Source organism: Diabrotica virgifera, chromosome 2 (genome assembly GCF_917563875.1).
Source record: "Diabrotica virgifera virgifera chromosome 2, PGI_DIABVI_V3a".
NCBI classification, from domain to species: Eukaryota; Metazoa; Arthropoda; class Insecta; order Coleoptera; family Chrysomelidae; genus Diabrotica; species Diabrotica virgifera.
The window spans coordinates 73,038,229-73,065,543 of record NC_065444.1 but is presented as its reverse complement, the minus strand read 5'-3'; the positions used below and the strand labels follow the sequence as shown (position 1 = coordinate 73,065,543).

At 31.8% G+C, this 27,315-nt stretch overlaps 1 protein-coding gene across 2 annotated transcripts; it reads left to right on the top strand.

The window, feature by feature from the left end:
• On the top strand, nt 1–26,905 carry LOC126880096 (zinc finger protein 271-like). 2 transcript variants are annotated; one of them, XM_050643773.1, is made up of 5 exons: nt 1–1,337; nt 1,402–1,646; nt 1,711–1,836; nt 8,332–8,457; nt 24,304–26,905. In XM_050643773.1, exons 1-5 carry the CDS (start codon nt 1,321–1,323, stop codon nt 26,088–26,090), a joined length of 2,301 nt encoding a protein of 766 aa, XP_050499730.1. In that variant the 5' UTR covers nt 1–1,320; the 3' UTR covers nt 26,091–26,905. The 2 variants fall into 2 exon arrangements, with proteins under 2 accessions (XP_050499730.1, XP_050499731.1); XM_050643774.1 differs by lacking the exon at nt 8,332–8,457 and having other exon boundaries at nt 4–1,337.
• Nucleotides 26,906–27,315: the final 410 nt, after the last annotated feature.

The following is a 27,315-nucleotide window of genomic DNA, read 5'->3' as shown; positions in this document are numbered from 1 at the left end:
TTGGTTATGTGCACATGGCACATGTATTGTGGTTATGTGTTATGGTTGTGGTTGCCCCATAGATTTATAATACTCTAGATTGCGCCTTACGATCTTAAAATGGGTGACGGTTGCGACAGAGATAAATGAGCCTATTTGGTCGGTAGTCTCTTTCTAATTCAAGGGGAGTATCGACGACGTCACTATCCTACTCTGTCGTCGAGTATTTTAGATGATTTGACAGTTCGAGCGCATGGCGACGAGAACTGGTCGTTTGTCTTCGGACGTGGATAATCCTGGTTCGAATCCCATACCAATCTTTACTTTTTTTTATTTTTTATTTAATCAATATTGCGTTTATTAGATATTATTACATCTCTAAAATAAATCTATGCAAAGAAATACATAACAAATAAGAAAAACTGTGTAGGTACCTATAGATTTTTCAAAATATAAAAGCCATGTTATTTTTTTTAATAAGTTAATGGTAGAATAGTATAAAGTAATTAAAAATATTCGTAAAAAATTACAAATAATTAATATCAACATAATGTACCATCGATTTATTAATTGAATCGGTCATTTCAAAAACAACACGAGTCACATATTCCTAATTTTACAGAAGAGCAAAGAAAACTTAACTATATAGTCGAAAGATGGATGAAATGGATGACATCAAAATTTAAAGTTACATTGTAGTTTTGTTCCTAATGTTTTTACTGGACTGGTGTCGTTTTTGCACACACAACGTTTATCTTAAAGGAGTCTATTCCTCTCAAAAAGTTAGTTTCTCAAAATTGTGGACTTTGCTGTTTTTGAAATGACCGATTCAATTATAAGTATTTAGACATTATTTTTATTTATGAAACTATTGTTACAATTTTTTAAAAAAGTAGAAGCAAAACAAATTCACATCATTGGAATAAGGACGAATTTATATTAATAACGAATGACTTTTATTTTACTATGCAGTTCACAAATTATGTATTCCAATATTAACTTACTATACATAGGTACATTTATTATCTGCTAGATTTACTTAGGTCAATTTTTCAGATGTAAAAATATCTAATAAACGCAATATTGATTAAATAAAAATAAAAAAGGTAAAGTTTGTATGGGATTCGAACCACGAATATACATGTCCAAAGACCAAAGATCATTTCTGGTCACCACCCGCTCCAACTGTCAACACATATTACTCGATAAAGTGGGATAGTCACGTCGTCGATATTCCCCTTAAATTAAAAAGAGACTACCGACCAAATAGGCTCATTTATCTCTGTCGCAACCGTCACCCATTTTAAGATCGTAAGGCGCAATCTAGAGTATTATAAATCTATGGGTTGCCCTAAAGTGTAAGTTGTCCCATTCGTCCCATTCCTCTTATATTTAGAAACAATTAAAATTCATCTTTTGTAGCAACATTGTAGGATCACTGTCTTGGATTTCATATAAACAAAGAACACTGTATGGCTCTTGGACTACATGTTTTATTGCCATTGAACATTTTATATATTTCTTCAGTAATATGTCAGCTATGGAATTCAAAGATGAAATTAAGGAAGAGTTTTTTGAATATGACCAAAAAGATATAGAGAGTCAACTGTCCACATCCATATCCATAGATTTGGAACACTTCAAAAATGAACCAGAAGATAATTCGGGTAAGACAAGTAATAAAAATTAAATGGTAATGTTAAACAATTTGATGTAATTGGTGTTTATTAGCAATGGAAGTAAAACCTGAAATTAAGAGAGAATTTGCTGAAAATGACCAAGGATATAATATAGAGAATCAGTTATGTACATCCATAGAACTGGAACACTTCAAAAATGAACCAGAAGATAACTCAGGTAAGACAAGTAGTAAAATTTAAGGGCGAGTCCATTGTGTATGCTGGTTTCTGAGTAAGTAAGCCGACGCACAGTGTTCAAAATTGGTCAAAACGTGATCGAAACTAAATTTGTTTAAACTGTAAAAGTTATCTCGCTGAAAACTTGGAATATTTGAGGTATTATACCATATAACGAGTCTATATAATAGAGGTCGTTTTTTTTTTAGTTTTCATCCCTTCATTAGGAGGTGAATTACTAAAAAAATATCGTTATACAGGGTGTTTCATTAAGAATGTCCAATCTTTGCGTTGTAGATTCTAGACCTCAAAATATTAGGATTTAACCAAAATCACTTCAATCAAATGTGGCTCCTTACAGAATTACAGGGTGTTTTATTTAAACAAACATTTTAAAATGTTATATTTTCTCTTATACAGTAAAGGGTCTAGGTCTAGAAGTGAAATTAATCAAAACATTTTTTATGTTCAAACACTGTATTGTAATTTATTTATAGCAACATGTGTACAGTAAAAACAGTGTTTTATTTTTGCTAGATACAAATCCGGATTATTGACGGTCCGGATTTTTGTCGTCTGCATTATCGACATTCTACTGTAGTTATATTTTTTCTTATGGAAAACCACTGTATTTTATTGCATTTTCCAATGTTCCACAAAAAATAAACTACAGTACCTCGATAAGTTGACCTCTGATAACCCGGAAGTCCGGCCAACCCGGAACGATTTTCATAAATTCTTTATGCAAATAGAAATCCTACTAACAATAAATATAAAAATTTGCTTAATTAAATGTAATATACAATATGCAATACATGCAGTATACAGTATACAACACATGCAGACTTATTAAAAATGATTTTTTAACCAGGTAAAATATATGTTTTTGGAACTGTCACTGCATTTTTAACACTGGGGAGAAGATGGTTAAATTCATTCATACATTTGTAAAACAAGGGCGTCATTGTACTATGTTTATTAGTTTTTTGAATGTCAAAATCTTCAATATTTCTCATGGTATATAAATGAACTTGTCCCCTCTATGTAACATATTCATTAAAATATGCAGGCAACATTCCTTTTTTTAATTTAAAAATGAAAACCATAGTAAGGTAGTAAAGCCTTTGTCAACTGAAAACCAACCTAAACTAAACTTACGTGCATAGAAATCGGCCCACCTAAAAATTTGGTCATTTTTGAAGTCTCGTATTTCCTAAACCTGTTGGCCGATTTAAGTGATTTTTTTAATATGTTATAGCCTTATTCTTCAACAATATCGCTGTAATAATATTATTGCTAAATAGGTAAGTGTTATTTTATACCGGGTGTAACAATGATAGTGTGTTTTTTATTCAAAGTTCGGAACACCCTGTGGAATATTCTAGCGTATATAAAATATTGAAATTAAAACTCAACTGTAGCCTTAGGCTTTCTTAACATTTTGCTTTTTGATTCATTCGCTTATGTTGGATAATAAAAAAGTTAGGTAATTTAACAACTAGCAACATTCTTCATCAATACAGGGCGTTTCAAAATAAGTGCGACAAACTTTAAGGGGAAATTCTGCATGAAAAATAATGACCGTTTCATTTATAAACATATGTCCGCAAATGCTTCGTTTTCGAGATACGGGATGTTGAATTTTCTTTACAAACTGACAATTTATTTACCGCTCTACAACTGGTTGAGATATGCAAATGAAATTTGGTGGGATTTAAGAGGTAGTTATTGTGCATATTTGACATACAATTAAGAATTTTATATTCACCATTGGCGTGCATACGGGTCATATTACCCGTATGCATGCCAATGGTGAATATACAATTCTTAACTGTATGCCAAAAAATGCGCAATAATTACCTATTAAAACCTACCCAACTTCATTTGTATATCTCGTGCGGTTTTAGAGCAATAAATAAATCGTCAGATTGTACGAACAAATTCAACATCCCGTATTTCTGAAACGAAGCATTTGCGAACATATGATTATAAACCTAACGGTCATTATTTTTTTATGCAGAATTACCCCTTAAAGTTTGTCGCACTTATTTAGAAACACCCTGTATTGATGAAGAACGTTGCTAGTTGTTAAAATACCTAACTTTTTTATTATCCAACATAAGCGAATGAATCAAAAAGAAAAATGTTAAGAAAGCCTAAGGCTACAGTTGAGTTCTAATTTCAATATTTTACATACGCTAGAATATTCCACAGGGTGTTCCGAACTTTGAGGAAAAAACACACTATCATTGTTACACCCGGTATAAAATAACACTTACCTGTTTAGCAATAATATTATTACAGCGATATTGTTGAATAATAAGGCGATAACATATTAAAAAAATCACTTAAATCGGCCAACAGGTTTAGGAAATACGAGACTTCAAAAATGACCAAATTTTTAGGTGGGCCGATTTCTATGCACTAAGTTTATTTTTGGTGATTTTAACATGCCAGACGCCACTTGGGTGCTGAAAGATGACATTCTTGAACTGATTTGTCCAGATTTATCCAATGGCAAATTTTTATCTGACTCTTTTGGTGCATGTAGTCTTAATCAACGGGGTTAATTAATTAATTAATCTTAATCATATTCCTAATAAACGTGGGGTTTTTCTAGACTTACTTTTTACACATAATTTGAGTAGTGAGATTACTGAAGCAACGGATATACTATTTAACAGTAGTTTTCATCATGTACCATATTGTGTAACAGTTCCTGATAGCTCTAATTCATCACTACCAATTGAGACTTTCTACTATGATTTTAGGAATATTGATTTTATAGGTATAAATAATTATCGTGCTCATATTAATTGGTCATACATATATGTATAATAGCAAGGATATTGATTTGGCTATTCAATTCTTCTACAGCATTATCTATGAGGCTATTCATTTATTTGTACCACTGAAACTTTATAAAACATAAACTTTTCCAGTATGGTTTACAAGAGAATTAAAAAATTTGGTTTTAAAAAAAATGCAGCACAAACAATACAAACAAACACTTAATCCTTTTGACTATCATAAATTTTGTGAACTACGCTTACAATGTAAAGCTCTGAGTGAGACTTGTTATAGAAACTATTTGATTAAAACTGAAACAAATATTCAGAACGATCCTAGTTGTTTTTCGAAATATGTCAATAATTTACGTAAATCCAATGGTTATCCCAATACAATGTTTTTAAATGATGAACGTAGTTCTGATGGTCAAACTGTTGTTAACCTTTTTGCTGAAAACTTTAGCACAGTATATTCAGGTAAAAAAATAACATTACCAACTACTACCTCTATTGATCTAATTGACTTGAACAGGGTAACTCTAAGTATTATTGAAGTGTTCGAAGGTATTAACCAATTAAAAAACAAGTCTTCATTTGGCCCAGATGGTGTCCCTGCTCTTTTAATTAAATGTTGCTAATTTACTTTAGCCTATCCCATTTTATATTTGTTTAACTTGTCTTTGGAAACAGTAAAATTTCCTGATTTTTGGAAGGATAGTTTTATTACACCAATTTTTAAATCAGGTGATAGGGAAAATATTAAAAACTACAGGGGTATATGCATACAATCAACATTACCTAAACTTTTGGATAAATTAGTGACTCGTCACTTAAATTGAACATGTCAAAATGTAATTATACCACAACAGCATGGTTTTCAATCAAGTAAATCTACTGTTACAAATTTACTTTGTTATCACAGTTTTATATTAGAGGCTATTGAAAAGGGATTACAAGTTGATTGTATTTACACAGACTTCTCTAAAGCCTTCGATAGAGTCAATCATGACCTTCTTGTTTGAAGAATCTTGGTTTAGGGAATGGCATTATGACCTGGTTCAGTAGCTTTCTTTATGGTCGTCAACAACGTGTCAAAATTGGCAGTTATATATCTAATGAAATTCAGGTTCATTCAGGAGTACCACAAGGCTCACATTGCGGACCATTATTATTTAACCTCTTTATCAATGATCTATCATCTGTAATTGAAAATGTTAAATTTCTACTCTTTGCTGATGACTTAAAATTTCACATTGTAGAGAACTTATTGGATAGTAAAATTCTACAAAATGACTTGGATAAAGTATATGAATGGTCTATTTCAAAACAATTTATTATTAAATATCGACAAATGTCATATTATTAGTTTCTCAAAAACTAACACTACAGATATGTATGAATATAATATTGGTATAAATGTGTTGTCTACAGTTGATGAGATGAGAGATCTAGGAGTAATTTTTGATAAACAATTAAATTTTAAATCTCACCTGCGTGTTCTATCATCTAATGCTAACAGATCTCTAGGTTTTGTAAAAGGAATACAATAGTTTTTTCTGTATCCGTTCTTCGAGTTTTATATTGTTCAATAGTTCGATCATCCCTAGAGTATGCTTCCATTATTTGGTCTCCTTATTATGAGGTTGACAAACGTCTTAATTGAGAATATTCAAGTACGTTTTGCTCGATACGCTAGATTTAAATTGCAGATTCTCAATAATTTTAACAACAATGATGTCCTTCAGCATTTGAATTTGTCACTTCTTGTAAATAGACGAATAAAACTGGAAATGCTCTTTATCTATAAACTAATTAACGGCTTTGTTAACTGTCCTGAATTACTATCAGAAATCCGAATTAATGCAACCAGTTACAACTTACGAAATCCTTCTTTATTCTTTATTGAGTATCACCGTACGTGACCGTACTAATTATGGTAGGAATGATCCGATGACTAGAGCTCTTAGGCACTTTAACACATATACTGTTGATCCATTTTTTAGTTCAATTTATTCTTTTAGGCAATTGTTAAATTGTGTTGATCATGTTTAGCTTGTTTATGGTGTTACATCATATTTTTAACACGTTTTATATTGTTTTTATTTTATATGTTAGAATTTAACTATGTCAACTATTTTATAATTCATTGTATTACTTTTTTTTTAAATGGTGAAACCGTTAATAAATAAATAAAAAAATAAATTACACATTGATTTACAGGTAGTTCAAAATCTACAGTTTCATTATTAGATTATTCAATGTGTCATATGATGCTTATTTTAAATGGAACCCCAAATATATTAATAAATTATTATACTAAACAAATTTTCCTCTTTCAAATGGTATATGGATGTCCTATACTTAGGTCTCATAGTTTTTGCGTAATTTACAATTATTTAAATTCGTAATATGTAAATCCATTTTAAAACAAAAGATGGAGTTAGTTAAAGTCATTGTATGACATTGTGATTTTGTGACAGAATGACAGTACAGTCTAGTAATTATCAAAAATATAAATATTCTTGTATGCTATTTAAATTTAATTCTTCCTAAAAATTAAGAATTATGCTATCTACGAAAGAGTCAACATGGTACTTTGTATTGGGGAATGTTTGGAAAATTGTCTTAGCTTCTAAAGTTTACGCTCAAAAGTATCCTGATAGAAGACACCCAAAAGAGGACGTTTTTGAGAGATTGGTCAATAGATTCTGTGCTATTGTTGCATACGAAAAGTTAAATAAAAATAAACCAGTTATTTATGACAATGTCAACAAACTTGATGTCCTCCTTTCTGTTATGGAAAACTCAAATACTAGTATGAGGAAAATTTCGGATTAATTGGAAATCAGTCAAACAAGTGTATGTAGAATACTTAAGAGAAACCACTATTATCTGTATTACACTCAACTACACCAGCATTAGACAGAACAGGATTATGATAAATGTTTAAATTTTCGAGACACAGTTCGAATTCCCCCTTGTCTTCTTCGCTTCAGCATCCATCTGGCTTGCAATTTTTAGGAGCCATGGGGGTGTTATCAGGAAAATGGTCAAACAAGTTTTCAATTAAATATATTTGAAAAATATTTTTAAATAATTTTATTAGGTTGAATACTTTGTCTTTTGGTAAGAAAATTATAAACGCAAAAACTATGAGTCCTAGGTATAGGATATCCATATACCGTTCGAAAGAGGCATCTTTGTTTAGTATAATAGTTTATTAATATACATGGTGTTCTATTTAAAATAAGCATCATATGAGGCATTGAATAATCCAATAATAAGACTGTAAATTTTGAACACCCTGTAAATAAATATGTAATAATCAATCATGTATGAGTAATATCCAACTATGTATTTAGATGTAAGAGTAATTTTTTTATAATTTCTTAACTAACTTGAGAATGAGTCTTCTTTTAAAACTTTACATTTTAAGAAAAGTTGAGATAACTCAGAACACTCTGTACATAGGTATATGGAAGCCTTATGAAACTATACCTTATTTTTGGCAGACAATTGGAAAATACAATAGGAAACTTAAAATAACTTTACTAAATAACGTTATTAACTTAAAAACTACGAATTTAATTTTTTTTCAAATATTTTACCATTTAACCGTAATCTTCCGTCCCGTTAGTGGTGACTCAGCCTGTCTATCTGTCTCTATTCCCTTCTCTAAATAATATAATATAACTGGTATTTATTAGAAATGGAACTAAAAGCTAGAGTGAAGGAAGAGTGTGCTGAAGGTAGTCAAGGATATACAGAGAGCCAGCTGTGTACAACCCCAGAATCTGAAGACTCGATTAATAAACCAGATGAAGATAATTCAGGTGAGAGAAGTAATAAAAATATGTAGGGAGAACATTATTTTTATAGAATTCATTTTAATCTATGGTTGGTACAGTATAATAACGTTGCACGTCATCTGCGTCATAGCAGGTGATGTCACATGATACCAACACAAAATATTTAAGGGGGACGGAGCAAAATGTAAAATTTTGACGCATGTCAAAATTTTCAAAGTGTTTTAAATATATTCTTTTTTTTTGAATCCTGAGAAAATTAATAAATATTTTTGAAACATTTAAACGCAGAATGAAAGATTACATTATTACCGAGGGCCGAAGGTGCATGAAAACTTCTATAATGTTTATTTTAATAAGTTACAGGGTTGAAAATAAAAGAAAAAATTTAGTGTGATTTTTAATTGCAAATATTTCATTCAAAAGAAACTTTTTATTTTTTCTAAGGGACTTTCGGACTCGATAATAAATTAGTCTTTCATTCTGCGTTTAAATCTTTCAAAAATACTTATTAGTTTTTTCAGGATTCGAAAAAAATGAATACATTTATAACATTAAAAATTTTGACATGCGTCAAAATTTTGCATTTTTCTCCGTTCCTCTTAAGGCGTAGGTCTTATTGTGTTTATTTTAGAATAGTTTATCCAAGTACACTGGAATTACAACCACTAGACATTTCTATTATACATATACAGTGATGAGCGCGTCAATAACCGGCAGAATAACGCAAAAGATGAAAGACATAATACATTGTGAAACAAAAAGAGATGAAACTAGTCGAGGTGGAAATTATCATTATAAACGTAAAAATTAACATTACATTACATAGTTTCCTACCTTTAGACGTCTGTGACAGGAGTATTTTATAAAATTCTACTGTCACAGTGACAGTTGTCATACTCCTCAGTTACGTTTAAAGGTGGAAAACTAGGTAATGTAATATTAATTTTTACGTTTATAACGATAATTTCCACCTCCACTAGTTTCATCTCTTTTTGTTACTCAATGTATTATGTTTGCCATCTTTTGCGTTATTTTCCCGGTTATTAGCTCGCTCATCACTGTATACACATAGAACTAATATTTGAAGATTTGAATTAATCTGAACTTAAAGAAATAGGTAAAGGTCCCGTCATTTGGGAAGGCACTAATTTGCATATTATGGCGCATTTAAAATTGGTCTAAGAACCGTCTTTAAAGTTGGTGACTGGTTACTAACATTGAAATGTTATTACTGATTATTGAAATTTTTTGAAGTTATACTTTTTTAGGCGCGATTGAGAGTAAAATTTCATCATTCTGCGCGCATGCGCACTCAGATAGTATGGCGTTTAGTTGCTAAAATCTTTCTAGTTATGTATAAATACCTATATCATTGCAAGAAAAGGTGTGAAAAGAATATATTAGTGTTTTTAGTAAATAGATTTATTATAATTTTTGTGTCTTTGGATTTGTCTTCATCAGGAGTAAGATGAGTATTATTAAAACATTTTATTGTATATTTATTCACCTTGTCTGTTTGTTAATACCGTGAATTGTCATTAGGTACGTCCGAACCGATACAGACACAGTCCTCGTAGCGTATTTGGTATAGCATTTAGTCGAGGCATTGAAGGATTGAAGTGTCGATTTTTCGAATGTTTTGTATAAATGTTTCTTCTAAAATTTAGGAATATATTAATTTTATAATACATTTAAGTATGTAGTAATTTTCTTTACAATTTTTACTTACCTGTTTGTTTTTGTTTATACCTAATATCGCCCGTGTCAAGCAAGTGTCTGCGTAGGCTAGCGGTATGTGTATCTAGTTACGGACGTGTTAGTACTTGGTTCGATTCCCCATAAGGAAAATTTTTTTTGTTTATTATTAATGGTTATTGACATCTTAGACTATTATGTGGACTTAAAAGTGATTAAAAATAATTAAAATAATTAATCGGGATGTTGCCCAACTATTTACCGAGTTGCAAATTTATAATAATTGCCTATTTCAAAATTCATTTTTCTTATGCACAAATGCAATTTCAGATTTCTTATTCATTTCATTAGTTCACAAAATTTCCTGACATTCTCATCCAACGAACCAAACTGCATTAAAATCCGTCTTACTGCGCCAAAAATCGACAATAAGGCCTTTTTTGTGCTTCAATGCCTCGACTAATTCGGCCAGAGATCGAAAGGTCTTGAGTTCGAATCCAGTGCAATCCTATACTTTTTTATTATTTTTTTTGAAAGCGGTAAGCACAAAATTAGTTTGCTGTTTAAAAAAAATTAAAACAAACTGTTTAAAGTATATTTATTTTTAAGAAATCATATAATAGAAGTATAACTTCTTACGTGCGTACAAAGTACACACACCTTCTTTTTATGCACTTCAAAATTTGACTTCTATACAAGCGTAATAATATGCAAATTAGTGCCTTCCCAAATGAGATACCTACCTAAACAAACGAGTAGAAAATAGGAAGCACTCCTTTAGAGCTTCCGCATAAATAATACAAAATAATTCCAAAAAGGTAAGACGTCGAATGGACATTGACTCCGAAGCCAATAATGCTCAAACACACACACATACTTTAGGTTGGTTTTCAGTTCGACAATGGCTTTACTACCTTACTATGGTTTTCATTTTTAAATTAAAAAAAGGAATGTTGCCTGTATATTTTAATGAATATGTATGTTACATTGAGGGGTCAAGTTCATTCATATACCACGAGAAATATTGAAGATTTTGACATTCAAAAAACTAATCAACATATATAATACAATGACATCCTTGTTTTACAAATGTATGAATGCATTTAACCATCTTCCCTCCAGTGTTAAGAATGCAGTGACAGTTCCAACTTTAAAAAAATTACTAAAAACATGCAGGGTGTAACAAAAATACAGGTCATAAATTAAATTACATATTCTGGGATCAAAAATAGTTCGATTGAACCTACAATTGTAACTTACAAATTGTAACTTACCTTAGTACAAATGTGCACATAAAAAAAGTTACAGCCCTTTGAAGTCACAAAATAAAAATCGATTTTTTCCAATATATCGAAAACTATTTGAGGTTTCTTATTGAAAACGAACGTGTTGCATTCTTATGACAGGAACGTCTTAAAAAGAAATTATAGTGAAATTTGTGCACTTCTAAAAATTTTATGGGGGTTTTGTTCCCAAAGCCACCCAAACTTTTTTGTACGTTCCAATTAAATTATCATTGTGGCACCGTTAGTTAAACACAATGTTTTTAAAACTTTTTTGCCTCTTAGTACCTTTTCGAAAAGCTAGTTTTTATAGAGATATTTTGAATATTTTTCAAATCCACCACATATTTGTAAGACTGTTACGTACGTAAACTTCGTTTAGCTTCTCTTCTTTGGTTTTTATAATGCTCTTTACTTTTTTCTGTGTTGTTTCTAATATGATCCATTTTTGCGTTGTTCCTCTGCTCTAGAATTCTTTTGAAGTCTTCATTGAACCACTTTTCTCTCTTTTCTTTTTCTGCTTTCCCAATGCTAAGATCTGTCGCTTCTATCACGGCAGTTTGTATTATATCCCATTCCTCTTCTACATTCTCCGTTGTGATTCTTCCCAATATTTTGTTTATCTCTTCCTCTATTCTTTTTGCTACCTCTTTATCTTGAAGGCGCTCTAATTGGTACTTTTTCCGTTGTTTTCCTTTTCTTGGTAGTATGGGAATTTCTTGCTTCAGTTTAACTATCGTCAATATATGATCACTGTGAGCGTCTGCTCCTCTGTAGCTTCTACAATCAGTCACGGATCTGTTATGTTTTCTTTCAATTAGAACGTGGTATATTTGGTTTCTGGTTTTCCCATCAGGAGAGATCCAGGTTATTTTATGTACATCTTTATGATCGAATTGTGTACTTACTATCTTAAGATTATGTTCCATTGAAAATTCTATTAGTTTTTTGCCATTGTCATTACTTTCTTTATGTAGGCTTTTACACCGTTATATTCATATACATATCTTCTCTTCCTACTTTCGCATTCATGTCTCCCACAATTATTTTAATATCATATTTTGGTATTTTCCCATTGAGCTCCCCGAGTTGTTCATAAAACTCGTTTTTTATTTCCATGTCTTTCTCTTCTGTAGGAGCATGTGCGTTAATTATGCTGATTTTTATATATTTCCCGCGCAATCTTAAATAGCACAGTCTTTCCGATATTGCTTGAAAGTCAGTTACTACACGGCTTATTCTCTCTGATACTATAAAACCCGTCCCCAGGTATCTATTTGGCCCGCCGCTTTTAATGGTCGGAGAGCTGTGAGACATTTTTGAGTAGGTATTTTAGGCAACCTGAAATTTTTTCAGGTGACTCTTCCATGATAGCCTAATACAAAAATGCCGGTCTGGCTGGAGGGTAGTGGTTATTTTCCCCAAAAATCCCCCCCTAAAGTTAAAAAAGGGTAAACATTGTTATTACAAAAAATATCATTGACGTGACTTTAAAGTAAATTTAAATATTCAAATATAAAGAAAATAAACAGGCCAGGCGATTTGAGAGCGATTTTAACTCTGCAGGATACTTGCATGGGCGCCCCAGGATTATTTTCAGAGGGTGCATATGAACTTCAGAAGATTTCATCTGGATCTGTACATACTATTAACGAGTATAAAATATACAACTATACATGCATAGCTATGTACATTCCTTCCGGACAGGGAGGTGCAATTGCTATTTTGACAGGGTATTTTTTAATATTAAAAATAAATATTCTAAAAAAGACAAGTTTTTTTTGTGAAATTTTCCAACTGCCAGGTGATTAAACAAATTACGCGTAAAGGAGCTATAGGTAAACGGGAATGGATGGAAACTAACAGATTTTGCCAAGGAATTAAAAAATATTAAATTTAAGCAGAGTTTTGTAAAAATTTTAATTGAACATTGGTCTACAGATGAGATGGTGCCTTCTGTTGGTAATTTATTAATAAATTTAAATTATGATTTAAATGATTTATGTGATCATATGAATTATGTATAGAAATGTCGATCGACGATAACATGATCTGCGAAAATCACGAAGAAGCCGACACGAAGATAGTTCATCACGTATGTAAGCTTAATACATTAGCATAGACTTATTAGAATAAACTTATAGAACTTAGTTCTTATTAAAACTTCTGATACATATGTTTTAATAATTATGCTTGGAAACATGGATTATCTCCAAAGTGACGATCTGGAGATTTTTATAGAGTATGGTATTGGAAATTCTAAAAGGTACATTAATATAACGATGTACATACGGAATTAGAGCCATTTTCATGTACGAGTTTGCCTGCTTTCCACGCATTAACCGGATGTGATTATAATTCGTCTTTTTTCCAAAAGGTCAAGATAAGACCGTTTAAAATATTAAAAAAAAATTAATTTATCAGAAAGCATTAACTAATCTTGGAGTTGCCCACGTTACCGGTACGCGCGATGAAATTTTCGAAAGTTTAGAAGAATTTGTGTGCGAAATTTATGGTACAAAAAATTTATCAAATATCAACACATCACGATTTCAAACATTCTGGCCGAAATTATAAGTCTAATAAGAAAAATGAGCCTTTTAAGAAAATATTGAAAAAGTGTGTGATCCATCTACTTTGCCTCCGTGCAAAGCCGAATTGAGACAACATCTGCTAAGAACTCGGTATATTACGAGAATTTGGCGAATCGCATATTTGCAAGTCCCCAGTTCTTTAACACCTAACGGAAATGGTTGGATACTAAATATGGATAAATTAGATTTTACTTGGTTTGAGGAAGATTGTTTGCCTCAATCAGTTTATGATGCTATAGTTCATCAGCGAACCAAAGAGAATTTCAGATATATTCTTGAAGGTAAGCTTATGGTTCTTTTCATGAGCATTTTTCAGTGCGTCACAAATGATAGAAAAAAAGGTTAGTCCGTGATAAATACACATTTATGACATTTATTCTAACATGACATTTTATTTAAATCTGACAGTTGTCACATTTTATTTGCAATTTGGTACAAAGACAAATCAATTGTGTTTATTGCATTTATAAAATGGTATTTTCTTTGATTTGTATAGTATTATAAATTGTACAGATTAATTTTTTTTATATAGAATAATATAATATTATTTAATATTATATTATTAGCGCCATCTATTGATAACTAGATTAAATGTTATAAATGTCACCGACGAAATGTAATCAGAGACGTGCGTTTTTTTCTGTCAAATACAATTTAATGCGTTAGAGAGAAATCGAAAAACTATGATGCACTGAAAAATGCTCATGAAAAGAACCATACATACATGTTCTTTTTATAACTGAAATCTTTTTTTTTTAGTTAACTCAATTTTCTGCTTCTTCATGTGCCTCATCCTTTCATGACAATGGCGATCATCACGGCCCATTTTATTCTGTCTGAAGCGATTCTGAAGAGTTCTATTGTTGTTTTTAACACTCCACTACTTTAAATTTTTCAACCAGGATATGCATCGTCTTCCCGGTTCTCTTTTTTTCTTGCACTTTTCCTTATATAACCAATCACATCACGTTTTTTATTTCTTAGTATATGACCAAAGTAGCTCATTTTTCCTTACTTCATAGTGTTGAGTATTTCTTTTTCCTTTTTCATCTTTCTTAATGTTTACGTGTTTGTTACGTTTTGTGTTCGTGATATTTTTTACATTATTCGATAACACCACATCTCAACAATGGCAAGTCTTTTTTCAGATGCGCCCGTGATTGTCCAGGCTTTAACTCCGTATAAAAGGACAGAGGATACGTAGCAACCCAATTAATTAATCACTAATTAATTTTTAATTAATTCTAAATATATATTACAACTATTTACAGATCACGTAGAAGAGGAATCTGAGTCTCGAGGGGAGTCTGACGAAGAAGAAGACAATGAATATTTAAGCTTAGATGGGGAGTTTGAAGAAGGAGTACAAGATTCGGACACATAATTAATTTAGCTTATAGTTTTATGCTTTTCCATCATATTTGCAAAATCTATTGTATAGTACGAACGTATTATTTTTCTTTAATTAATAAAAAGTTACTAAAGAAACTATAATACATAATAATTACTCTAACGTTTCGAGGCACAACAACATCGGTATCGCCAGGTCACGTGGTTTTTTCTCGCGCGAACGGACTCGCTCAACTACAATATAGAACGCAAACAGCTATCGGTATACGCTCTTTCTCACACTGCTACTTACCTATAGCGCTTTTCATTTACATGCACGCGTAATTTGTTTAATCACCTGGCAGTTGAAAAATTTCACCAAAGAAAACCTGTCTTTTTTAGTATATTTATTTTTAATATAAAAAAATACCCTGTCAAAATAGCAATTGCACCTCCCTGTCCGGAAGGAATGTACATAGCTATGCATGTATAGTTGTATATTTTATACTCGTTAATAATATGTACAGATCCAGATGAAATCTTCTGAAGTTCATATGCACCCCCTGAAAATAATCCTGGGGCGCCCATGCAAGTATCTTGCAGAGTTAAAATCACCCTCAACTCGCATGGCCTGTTTATTTTCTTTATATTTGAATATTTAAATTTACTTTAAAGTCACGTCAATGATATTTTTTGTAATAACAATGTTTACCCTTTTTTAATTTTGGGGGGAGTTTTGGGGAAAATAACCGCTACCCTCCAGCCAGACCGGCATTTTTGTATTAGGCTATCATCGAAGAGTCACCTGAAAAAATTTCAGGTTGCCTAAAATACCTACTCAAAAATGTCTCACAGCTCTTAGGCTATAACCTTCAGATGACCAAGCGGGAGAAATTGTGACCCCAGCGTATGTTTTTATTTAATAAATTCAAAAGTATTTTCAATTTTTAACTCATTATTTTTTTATTTGACTTTAATATCATTCTAGATATCCTCATATTTTGAAATAAAAGAAATTCCCTATATTTTACGAATAAAAAATATATTCTGAAGTTGATGTCTAGTAAAATAGCGTCTATTATGTGTAATTACAAGTAGTTTTACGCTAATTGCGTCGACTTTGCAAAGTAACAATACACTTACTCAACATACACACTACACATGACACTAATACTCATGTTGTGACTGGCTGAATGACATAAAGTCCATGCCAAAAAAAAAAAAATAAAAAAAAAACTTTATTTTTTTGTTAATTGTCATTTTTGACACTTCTGACCTGGGGTCATCCCCCCCCCCCCTTGGTCATCCGTGTAACAAAAAAAGGTTGGTCATCGGAAGGTTAAAAATAGTACTTTTCCCAACTTTTATTATCTCATTTCCCAGCTGCTTGGTCTCTTGTAAGGCCATTATTTCGGTTCTATATTTCTCACATATTTTATCTAAATTTCTTAATGCTCCTTCCTCGTAGGTGCCTCTTACGTTCCATGTGCCCACTTTCAATCCATTTTAAATTTGATTGTTTCCTTTCTTATCTTCTTTTTTTTCCGCCCAAATCGTCGTCCGTGTTGTAGCCATGTCGTTACCATTTTTCCTTTGTTGTTCACTAGTTATTAGTTTTTTGATCCCCCTTTTACAGCTTCCCCTTTTTTATTTCGTAGAGCTGCTCCTTTTCTTCATCCCATCTCCATTCTCTACCGTCTACTATAGTCGAACCCGCTTATTGGAATAGCCGTCGTGCCAAGAAAAAGTATTACTATAACAGAGATATTCTAATAACCGATCATATGTGGCTAGTAAAAACGTTTTGGGACCTCAAATTTCTATTCCTTAAACCGGGATTTTCCCTTAACCGGTATTCTAATAAGTGGGTTCGACTGTATTAACTTTTTATACCCAATTCTTGCCATTTTTCCTTTTTCTCTTTCTTCTTTAGCCACTTTGCTTATTTGTTTCTGTATTTCTTTTTCTTTCATCGTTAGGTTACTGTTTATAAAAATGCGGTCGTTGTGATTTTTTAGATCAACAATAGACAACAATAGAATAGAATAGAAATATGCTTTATTGTCACTGAAAATTGTACAACTAATAAGTTTAAGCAAAATAACAAACTAACAATAATCATTTTTGGATCCATCTTCTCTGAACTATGTAAATACACTAGTCCATTACGCTGACTGAGCTGGCGTGATTTTGCCGATGTGTTGCCGATAAATGCGCGCTTAGGTATTTAAATCCGGGCTGTAGCGGCCCGTTCCGTTGCCGACCGATTCGATCTAATTAGCGCAGAGCTTCACAGGGTGTGAAATTTGGTTTAAGCAGTTTAGACATAAAACTTCTTTGGATAAACATATGAAAGTTTACACTGCAGAATAGCCTTCTTCTTCTACGGCACTACAGCCTAAATTGAGCATTGGGCTCCTTTATTTTTTGCCTCAACCCTTGTTTGTCTGTGGCTGCTCTTCTCCACACACGAACTCCTAAAAGTGCTTATCCTTAGTAGCCTATGCTTTCCCATTCTTATCACATGTCCGGCCATTGCAACCTTTGTATTCTAATGAAGTCTGACTGTGGTGTTTCCTTATAAAGTTGATAAAGCTCGTTGTTGTATCGAATTAATATAACATAACTTGTTTGAAATCTAAATAAAAATAAATAATAAAATTCCTTTATTCAATTTTAAAAATATTATTTTAATATAACATAACTATACAGGGTGTTTGGTAAAGAATGGGCCATAGCTTAACCTTAGATTTCTGAGGTTAAAATAGGTCTATTTAAGCTAACTTACCTTAGTACAAAAGTTGATAATAACCGAAATACAGGGTGTCAAAGTTAAACTTTTATTTTATTTATTTTTGAATATTTCCTGACGGCATGGGACAACAACACGAAATTTGGTAAGTGGTGCTGGTACTGTACACCCTACTAAATTATGTTAAACAAACGTTTAAAAGCATCGGAAAATCTAAAAATTATGCTAAAATAGCAGTTTCATCAGTAGCGTAGAATTTGGGAAGGGTCAATCATTCACTTTCCCCTGTCGTACGCCTCTGGTATTAACCACAAACGATTATTTAACATAATTTAGTAGGGTGTACAGTACCTACACTTTCTGCCAACTACCATAAGGATATGTCAAATAGTTTTATAGTACCGGGCACACATAGTTCTGAAAGTTTTAAATAAAGAATAAATTATTAAAAAAAAAGAATACTTTAAAATGATTTGACATATCCGTCTGATACTCGGCAAAAAGTGTAGGCACTGCAAACGCTACTAAATTATGTTAAATAATCATTTCTGGCTACTACCAGAGACGTACGACAGGGAAAATGAATGGTTGGCCCTTCGCAAATTCTACGCCACTGATGAAATTACTATTTTAGCATAATTTTTAGATTCCCCAATAGTTTATACGCAAATAATATACTCTCCATTCGTAACGATAAAGTCATTAGTTTTCGAGATATTTGAAGTTAAAAATGAAAAGGAGCACTTATTTTGATTAATGTATTATGCTCCTTCGTTTTTAGCTTCAAATATCTCGAAAACTAATGGCTTAATCGTTACGAATGAAGAGTATATTTTTTACATAGAAAATACTGGAGAATCAAAAAATTGCACTAAAATAGCAATTCCGCCAGTGGCGTAAAATTTGGGAAGGGTCAACCATTCACGTTAACCCGTTGTACGCCTCTGGTAGTAGCCAGAAACGTTTGTTTAACATAATTTAGTAGATTGTGCAATGCCAGCACCACTTACCAAATTTCGTCTTGTTGTCCCATGCCTGTCAGGAAATATTCAAAAATAAATAAAATAAAAGTTTAACTTTGACGGTATTTCGGTTATTATCAACTTTTGTACTAAGGTAAGTTAGCTTAAATCGACCTATTTTAACCTCAGGAATCTAAGATTAAGCTATGGCCCATTCTTTACCAAAACCCTGTATAATTTGTTTAAAATACAGGGTGTCCAGAAACTCTACCGACAAACGAAGACAGGAGATTCCTCAGATAATTTTAAGACGATTTAACTCAATTAGTTTCTTGCAATTAGTTTTTCTCAAATACCTCCAGAACGCTTCTATTTAGAAAAACAAAAATTGGTACGCGTATTTATCTTCCAGAGATAGATCTGTGTCATCCATTGAGAATTTCTAGTACCGATCATAGGCGTCCGTTTCGGGTAGGGCAACGGTTATTTTATCGCATAACTTTTTGGTCTTTAATTTTAAACATTTTTGACTCTGAATTATTAAATTGTGAGGTATTCTAGTACGAAAAGGTACTCTTGCTTTAAGTCGATAGGATACACCGTTTTCTAGAAAAATCGATTTGAAAATTTTTCGTTGTATGAATTTCAAAGAAAAGTTAAAAAAACCATTTAGAAAAACGAAAACTGGTACATTTATTTATATTCCAGAGATGAATCGATTTCATTAATTGCGAATTTCTAGTAGCGGTCATAGGAGTCCGTTTTGGGTAGGTCAACAGTTATTTTTAATAATTTTAAAGCATTTTTGAGACTAGATTATTAAAATTATGATGTATTCTAGTATATATATATATATATATATATATATATATATATATATATATATATATATATATATATATATATATAGTGGCTAAACACCCCTTTAGGGGTTACGCCGTTTGAGAGCGCGTTGCGCTCTCTAGATCTATGGTTTGAGGTAGATCAGTCCTCATGTTCGTTATTTAATTTTCTCGGTTATTTTTCTCCACTATTTCCTGTCTCTGGTTTTTTCTTTCCAATGTCGTATGTCCGCCTTGTTGAGATCACTTACTACTTCTTGTAACCATGTAGATCTTGGTCTTCCACGTCTTCTCTTGCCAGCTGGTGTCCATTCCAATATTGAGAATATCGTCGTAGTTGATCCGGATCTCCATATGTGTCCTAGCCATTTTGCTCTTTGCTGTTTTATTTTACACACTATATCTTCCTTAATTTCATCCAGTAGCTCAAGGTTCGTTCTTTGTCTAAATTCATTGTCACTTATTTTTTTTGGTCCTAGTATTGCTCTTAGTATTTTTCTTTCTTGTATTCTAAGGTTTTCCTCTTGTTTTTTTGTCATGCTAAGAGTTTCTGCTGCATACATCATCGTCGGTCGAATTATTGTTTTGTATACTTTCATTTTTGATTTCTTACTCAATAACTTATTTTTAAGTAATTTTTTATTTGCATGGATGCTCTTATTTGCTGTAATAATCCTTTCTTTGATTTCGGTTTCTCTTTCTCCATTGTTTGTTATTAATATTCCTAAGTATTTAAATTTTTCGACTTCTTCAAAAGTGTATTCTCCTACTCTAATCTTTCTCTTTTCAAAGTTTTTGTCAAATCTCATTATTTTGGTTTTTTCTTGGTTTATTTTTAATCCCATTACTTTTCCTTTTGTTACCAATTCGTTTAACATTCGTTCCATTTTTCTATTTTTTGTTATTAGAACAATATCATCAGCGTATGCTATTATTTGTCCTTCTCTCGTTCGGAGGGTGCCTTTGTTGATCTTCCTGACGATGTATTCTAGGGCAAGATTAAACAGAGTTGCTGATAATGAATCTCCTTGTCTCACGCCTTTATTGATGACAAATTCTTCTGTGTCGCCTACTTGAGTTTTTATGCTAACTACAGTTCTACTCATTGTCATTTGTATTAATCTTCTTAATTTATTTTGTATTCCCATTTCTTTCAGAGCTACCATTAATTTTGATCTTTTTATTGTATCAAATGCTTGTTGAAAATCTATAAAAAGCAGTTCAATTTCTATTTTATATCCATGTGCTTTTTCCATAATTTGTTTAACCGTATGTATGGCATCTGTTGTAGACTTTCCCTGAACAAATCCGCATTGATAGTGTCCTATGATATTCGTGGTAGCTTCGGTCAGTCTTCGTTGTATTAAGGCGGACATGATTTTATATGCTGTGTTTAATAGCGTCAGTCCTCTGTAGTTATTGCACATCTGTTGATCTCCTTTTTTATGAATCGTGATAATTTGTCCTTTGTACCATTCTTCCGGCATTTTTTCTTCGTTCCATATGTCTTTTATTAAATTGTATAATTTATCTTTTAATTCTTCACCACCATATTTTATAAGCGCCATATTGATACAGTCCGATCCTGAGGCTTTACCATTACGGCTGCTATTAATAATTTCCTCAACTTCCTCTTTTGTTGGTATTTCTAGCTGGTTTCCTAACATCATTCTCTTCTTCTATGTTTTCATTTAGTTCTTGATCTTCTTGTTCTGTTAATAATTCTTTAAAATAGTTAGTCCAACTTTCTTTATACTCTTCATCGTTTTCTGATACTTTTCCATTTTTATCTTTTATGCCTTTTATCTTTCCTTTAAAAGTTTTGTTCTGCTCACTAATTTTCTTATAGAATTCTTTTGTGTTTCTGTTTTTACTTTCTTTTTCTATTTCTTTTATCTTATCATCCAACCAGTCACGTCTAATTTTCCTTATTTTTTTCTTGCATTCATGTCTTATTCTATTGTATTCTTCCCCATAATCCTGTCTATTTGTTCTTATCCACATTTGTCTCATTTCTACCTTCTTTTTTAGCATGATATGGCATTCTTCGTTATACCATTCTTGTCTTTTTTTGTTTCTTTTTATCCCGATGTGTACATCCGCTGTTTCATTTATACATTTTTTTATTTCTCCAATCTGTTTCTATATACTTTGTAGGTTTAGATTGTTCCTTCAGTTTTTTGTTCATGTCGTCAGCATACTTAATCCTTATGTCTGGAGCATTCAATTTTTCTACGTGCCATTTATTTTTTGTTGTCGTGTTTTTTAGAGTTCTTTTGACTTTTTGTCTTACCTTTGCAGTTACCATAAAATGGTCTGTGTCTGCATGTGCACCTCTGTAGGTTCTCACGTCTGTTACCGATGTTTGCTTCCTTCTTGTAATCAGTATATGGTCTATTTGTGACAATATTTTTTGGTCTGGGGAAATCCACGTTACTTTATGATATTTAGGATGTTCGAGTTTTGTACTAACGATAATCATATTGGTACTAGCTGCTAGGTTACATAATCGTTGACCATTGTCATTAGTTTTCTCGTGTATTGTGTACTTACCTGCTACTTGGTTAATGTAGTCTTCCTTACCTATTTGGGCATTAAAATCTCCCATTACCAGTATTGTGTCTTCTCTAGGTAAATTCTCTATTTCTCGTTCGAGTTCCTCATACAATTTGTCTTTTTCCTCCGCAGCAGTACTTTCAGTTGGGGCATATACGTTTATGATTGATATATTAAATGGTTTGGCGTTAATTCTCAGGTAAGCCATGCGTTCATTTATTGGTTTAAATTGCATAATGTTATTTTTTATTTTTCCCATAATTATGAAAGCAACTCCATATTGACCTTGTTTTTCATGTCCCGAGTACTGTAGTGTGTAGTTTTTTTTTTATTTATTTCTCCTTGACCTGCTTATCTAATTTCTTGAATCACTGCAATATCAATTTGGTATCTAGTTCTGAGACGATCTCCTGCATTTTTCCTGGTTCAAGCATTGTTCTGATGTTCCACGTACTTATTTTTATTTGATCACATTTTTTCGTTTTTTTATTATATTTTTTTCTGTTCGTGTGTTTTATTTTATCTAATCTGTTCAGATCCTTTTCCTTTGCCATTTTCGTGTCCGTTTTTTGTGTTGTATCCGATATTTGTTGTTTTATCAGTTTTTTGGCGTGTCTTGGTTTGCCCTTTCCAGTTCATTCTTCTCTTTGTTCCATTTCCATTTAGTCCCGTCAATACTTAGTTTTTGATAACCTACTCTAGTGTTCTTACCGTTTTCTTTTTGAAATTTTGCAATTTTCCGTATTTCTTGTTGTATTTTCATCTCTTCTTGCGTTAGATCGTTACTGATGTATATTTCCGGCTTTGATTTCCTTAGTTTGTTTTTATTCTTCATAATTTTTATTTTTTCATTTTTGTTTTTTAGTTTTACAAGACGTTTTGTCCCCTATTTTATAAGCTTCTTCTATTTCTACTTTAATACCTAATTCTCTTTCCACGAAATTTGCCATAACCTCGTTGACTACATTTGGGTTATTTGTATCCATCGGTAGACCCTGGACAATAACATTGTTAGCTTTTCTCTCCTTCTCGAACTGTTCTACCTTCATTTTCACTATCTTTAGTTCCTGTTTCATTTCATCATTTTCTTTTTTTAGTTGTTGGTTACTTTGTTTAAATTCATTTATTTCTTTTTTTAATTCTCTTAGGTCATTTATTATGAGGTATTCGAATACTAAAATTCACTCTTGCTTTAAGTTGGTAAAAAACATCGTTTTTTTGAAAAAAATTTTCAATTTTTTTTCAAATTCGAAAAACTATCAAATCGATTTTTCTAGAAAACGGTGTGTCCTACCGACTTAAAGCAATAGTACCCTTTAGTACTAGAATATGTCACAATTGAATAATCCAGTGTCAAAAATGCTTAAAAGTTAAAGACAAAAAAGTTACGCGATAAAATAACCGTTGCCCTACCCATAACGGACGCCTATGACTGGTACTATAAATTCGCAATTGATGCAATCGATTCATCTCTGGAAAGTAAATATGCATACCAATTTTTGTTTTTCTAAATAGAAGCGTTCTGGAGGTATTTAACAAAAACTAATTACATGATCTTCAAAGAGCTCTAGCTCCCTTAAGAAGCATTTTCGGACTAGGTAAATTGGGTTAAATTGTAATAAAATTATCTGAGGAATCTCGTGTCTTCGTTTGTCGGTAGAGTTTCTGGACACCCTGTATAAGTAATAAATAAACAATAAAATTATTCTGGCGTTAGGTATTGGCCTGGACAAACTTTACGACGTGTCGCATTAGGCTTTTATAAGATTAGATTATATTCATTCTTACTAAAGTTTATTATTCCTTTGTTCTACCCTGTAGTCTCAACATAATCATTTTTTTTTATTTTCATTTTAGGTTTTTCTCATAACAGAATGGAAATCATGGAAAGTGAACTTGCATGTACCACTGAACAGCAAACAAGTGCAAACACTGAAGAAACAGCTTTAAAGAATTCTATTCGTAAATGTAAAATTTGTTTTAAGCAATTTAACCATGCAGGTTCTTTGAAAAAACATATAAAAACGCACTCTAGAAAAAAGTCTCACAAGTGTGAAATTTGTTTAAAACAATTTTTTAATTCAAATAATTTGAAAGCACATTTGAGAACACATACTGGAGAAAAGCCTTATAAGTGTGATATTTGCTTTAAACAGTTTAGTCAAACAGCTAATTTGAAAAAACATTTGAGAGTGCACACTGGTGAAGTGACTTACAAGTGTGAAATTTGTTTTAAGCAGTTCGTCTATAAACAATCTTTGGATAATCATATAAAGGTTCACATTGGAGAAAAGCCTTATAAGTGTAAAGTTTGTTTTAAGCAGTTTTCTCTAAAAGTGAATTTGAAAAAACATTTGAAAATTCACACTGGAGAAAGAGCTTATAAATGTGAAATTTGTTTCAAGCAGTTTTCTCAGAAAGTTCATTTGAAAACACATTTGAGAGTGCACACTGGAGAAAAACCCTACAAATGTGAAATTTGTTTTAAGCAGTTTGGTCTAGCACATGAGTTAAAAAGTCATTTGAGAGTGCACACTGGGGAAAAACCTTACAAGTGTGAAATTTGTTTTAAACAGTTTAAGCAAGAAAGCCATTTGAAAACACATTTGAGAGTGCACACAGAAGAAAGGACTTACAAGTGTGAAATTTGTTTTAAACAGTTTAGTCAAATAGGTAATTTGAAAAGACATTTGAGACTGCACACTGGAGAAAAACCCTATAAGTGTGAAATTTGTTTTAAACAGTATGGTCAAGCAGGTGATTTAAAAAGACATTTGAGAGTGCACACTGATGAAATGCCTTACAAGTGTGAAGTTTGTTTTAAACAGTTTCGTCCAACAGGTAATTTGAAAACACATTTGAGAGTGCACACTGGTGAAATGACTTACAAGTGTGAAATTTGTTTTAAGCAGTTCGTCTATAAACAATCTTTGGAGAATCATATAAAGGTTCACATTGGAGAAAAGCCTTATAAGTGTAAAGTTTGTTTTAAGCAGTTTTCTCAGAAATCTCATTTGAAAACACATTTGAAAATTCACACTGGAGAAAGAGCTTATAAATGTGAAATTTGTTTTAGGCAGTTTTCTCAGAAAGTGCATTTGAAAATACATTTGAGAGTGCACACTGGAGAAAAACCCTACAAGTGTGAAATTTGTTTTAAACAGTTTGGTCTAGCACATGAGTTAAAAAGTCATTTGAGAGTGCACACTGGGGAAAAACCTTACAAGTGTGAAACTTGTTTTAAGCAGTTCAGACATAAAACTTCTTTGGATGTACATAGAAATATTCACACCGGAGAAAAGCCTTACAAGTGTGAAATTTGTTTTAAACAGTTTTCTCATAGAAGTAATTTAAATACACATTTGAAATTGCACACTGGAGAAAGGACTTACAAGTGTGAAATTTGCTTTAAACAGTTTAAGCAACAAAGTCATTTAAAAAGACATTTGAGAGTGCACACTGGAGAAAAACCCTATAAGTGTGAAATTTGTTTTAAGCAGTATGGTCAAGCAGGTGATTTAAAAAGACATTTGAGAGTGCACACTGGAGAAAAGCCTTATAAGTGCAAAATTTGTTTTAAACAGTTTTCTCAAGGAAGTCATTTGAAAAAACATTTGAAAGTGCACACTGGAGGAAAGTCTTAAGGCCGGCGATACTTATACGCAATATATGCAATTTAAACATACAAGTTCTTTGAAACAACATATAAAAACACACTCTGGAAAAAAGTTTTACAAGTGTGAAATTTGTTTTAAACAGTTTAGTGAATCAACTAGTTTAAAAAAACATTTGAAAGTGCACACTGGAGAAAAACCGTATAAATGTGAAACTTGTTTAAAGCAATTTACTACAAAAGGTAATTTGAAAACACATTTGAGAGTGCACACTGGTAAAATGACTTACAAGTGTGAAATTTGCTTTAAGCAGTTCGCATATAAACAATCTTTGGATAATCATATAAAGGTTCACATCGGAGAAAAGCCTTGATAAGTGCGAAGTTTGTTTTAAGCAGTTTTCTCAGAAAGTTCATTTGAAAACAAATTTGAAAATTCACACTGGAGAAAGAGCTTATAAATTTGAAATTTGTTTTAAACAGTTTAAGCAAGAAAGTTATTTGAAAACACATTTGAGAATGCACACTGGAGAAAAACACAAGTGTTAAATTTGTTTTAAACAATTTGGTCAAGCGAATGAGTTAAAACAACATTTGAGAGCGCACACTGGGGAAAAACCTTACGAGTGCGAAATTTGTTTTAAACAGTTTAGTCACACAGGTAATTTGAAAAAACATTTAAAAATTCACACTGCAGAACAGTCTTACCAGTAAGAAATTTGTTTTAAGCAGTTCAGACATAAAACTTCTTTGGATGCACATAGAAAAATTCACACCGGAGAAAAGCCTTAGAAGTGTGAAATTTGTTTTAGACAGTTTTCTCATAAAAGTAATTTAAATACACATTTGATATTGTACACTGGAGAAAGGACTTACAAGTGTGAAATTTGTTTAAAACAGTTTAGTCAAACAGGCAATTTGAAAAATCATTATAAAGTGCACAATGGAGAAAAGCCGTATAAGTGCAACATTTGTTTTAAGCAGTTTGCTCAAAGAAGTCATTTGAAAGTGCACACTGGAGAAAAGCCTTATTGCCGGAGCCACTTATACGGAACACCCGCTACGGAACGGACCACGACAATCGGCATTTAAAGCAGTGAACAGACTGCTGCGATTTATACTCTGGGCTAATTAGCAAAGTACAAGGAAAAGTTATTTACCAGCAATTTTATTGCTGGTATCGAATCTTATTATTGTATGTATTAATAATATAGGTATGCAAAGTCCGCAGATAGTGTGCTACTTTTTTATAAACA

Excerpts from the sequence above, each read along its gene's own strand:
- LOC126880096 (XM_050643773.1), top strand. Across the intron at positions 1,647-1,710 it reads TGAACCAGAAGATAATTCGG|CAATGGAAGTAAAACCTGAA; the intron begins GTAAGACAAGTA and ends GGTGTTTATTAG. Across the intron at positions 8,458-24,303 it reads ACCAGATGAAGATAATTCAG|GTTTTTCTCATAACAGAATG; the intron begins GTGAGAGAAGTA and ends TTTTCATTTTAG.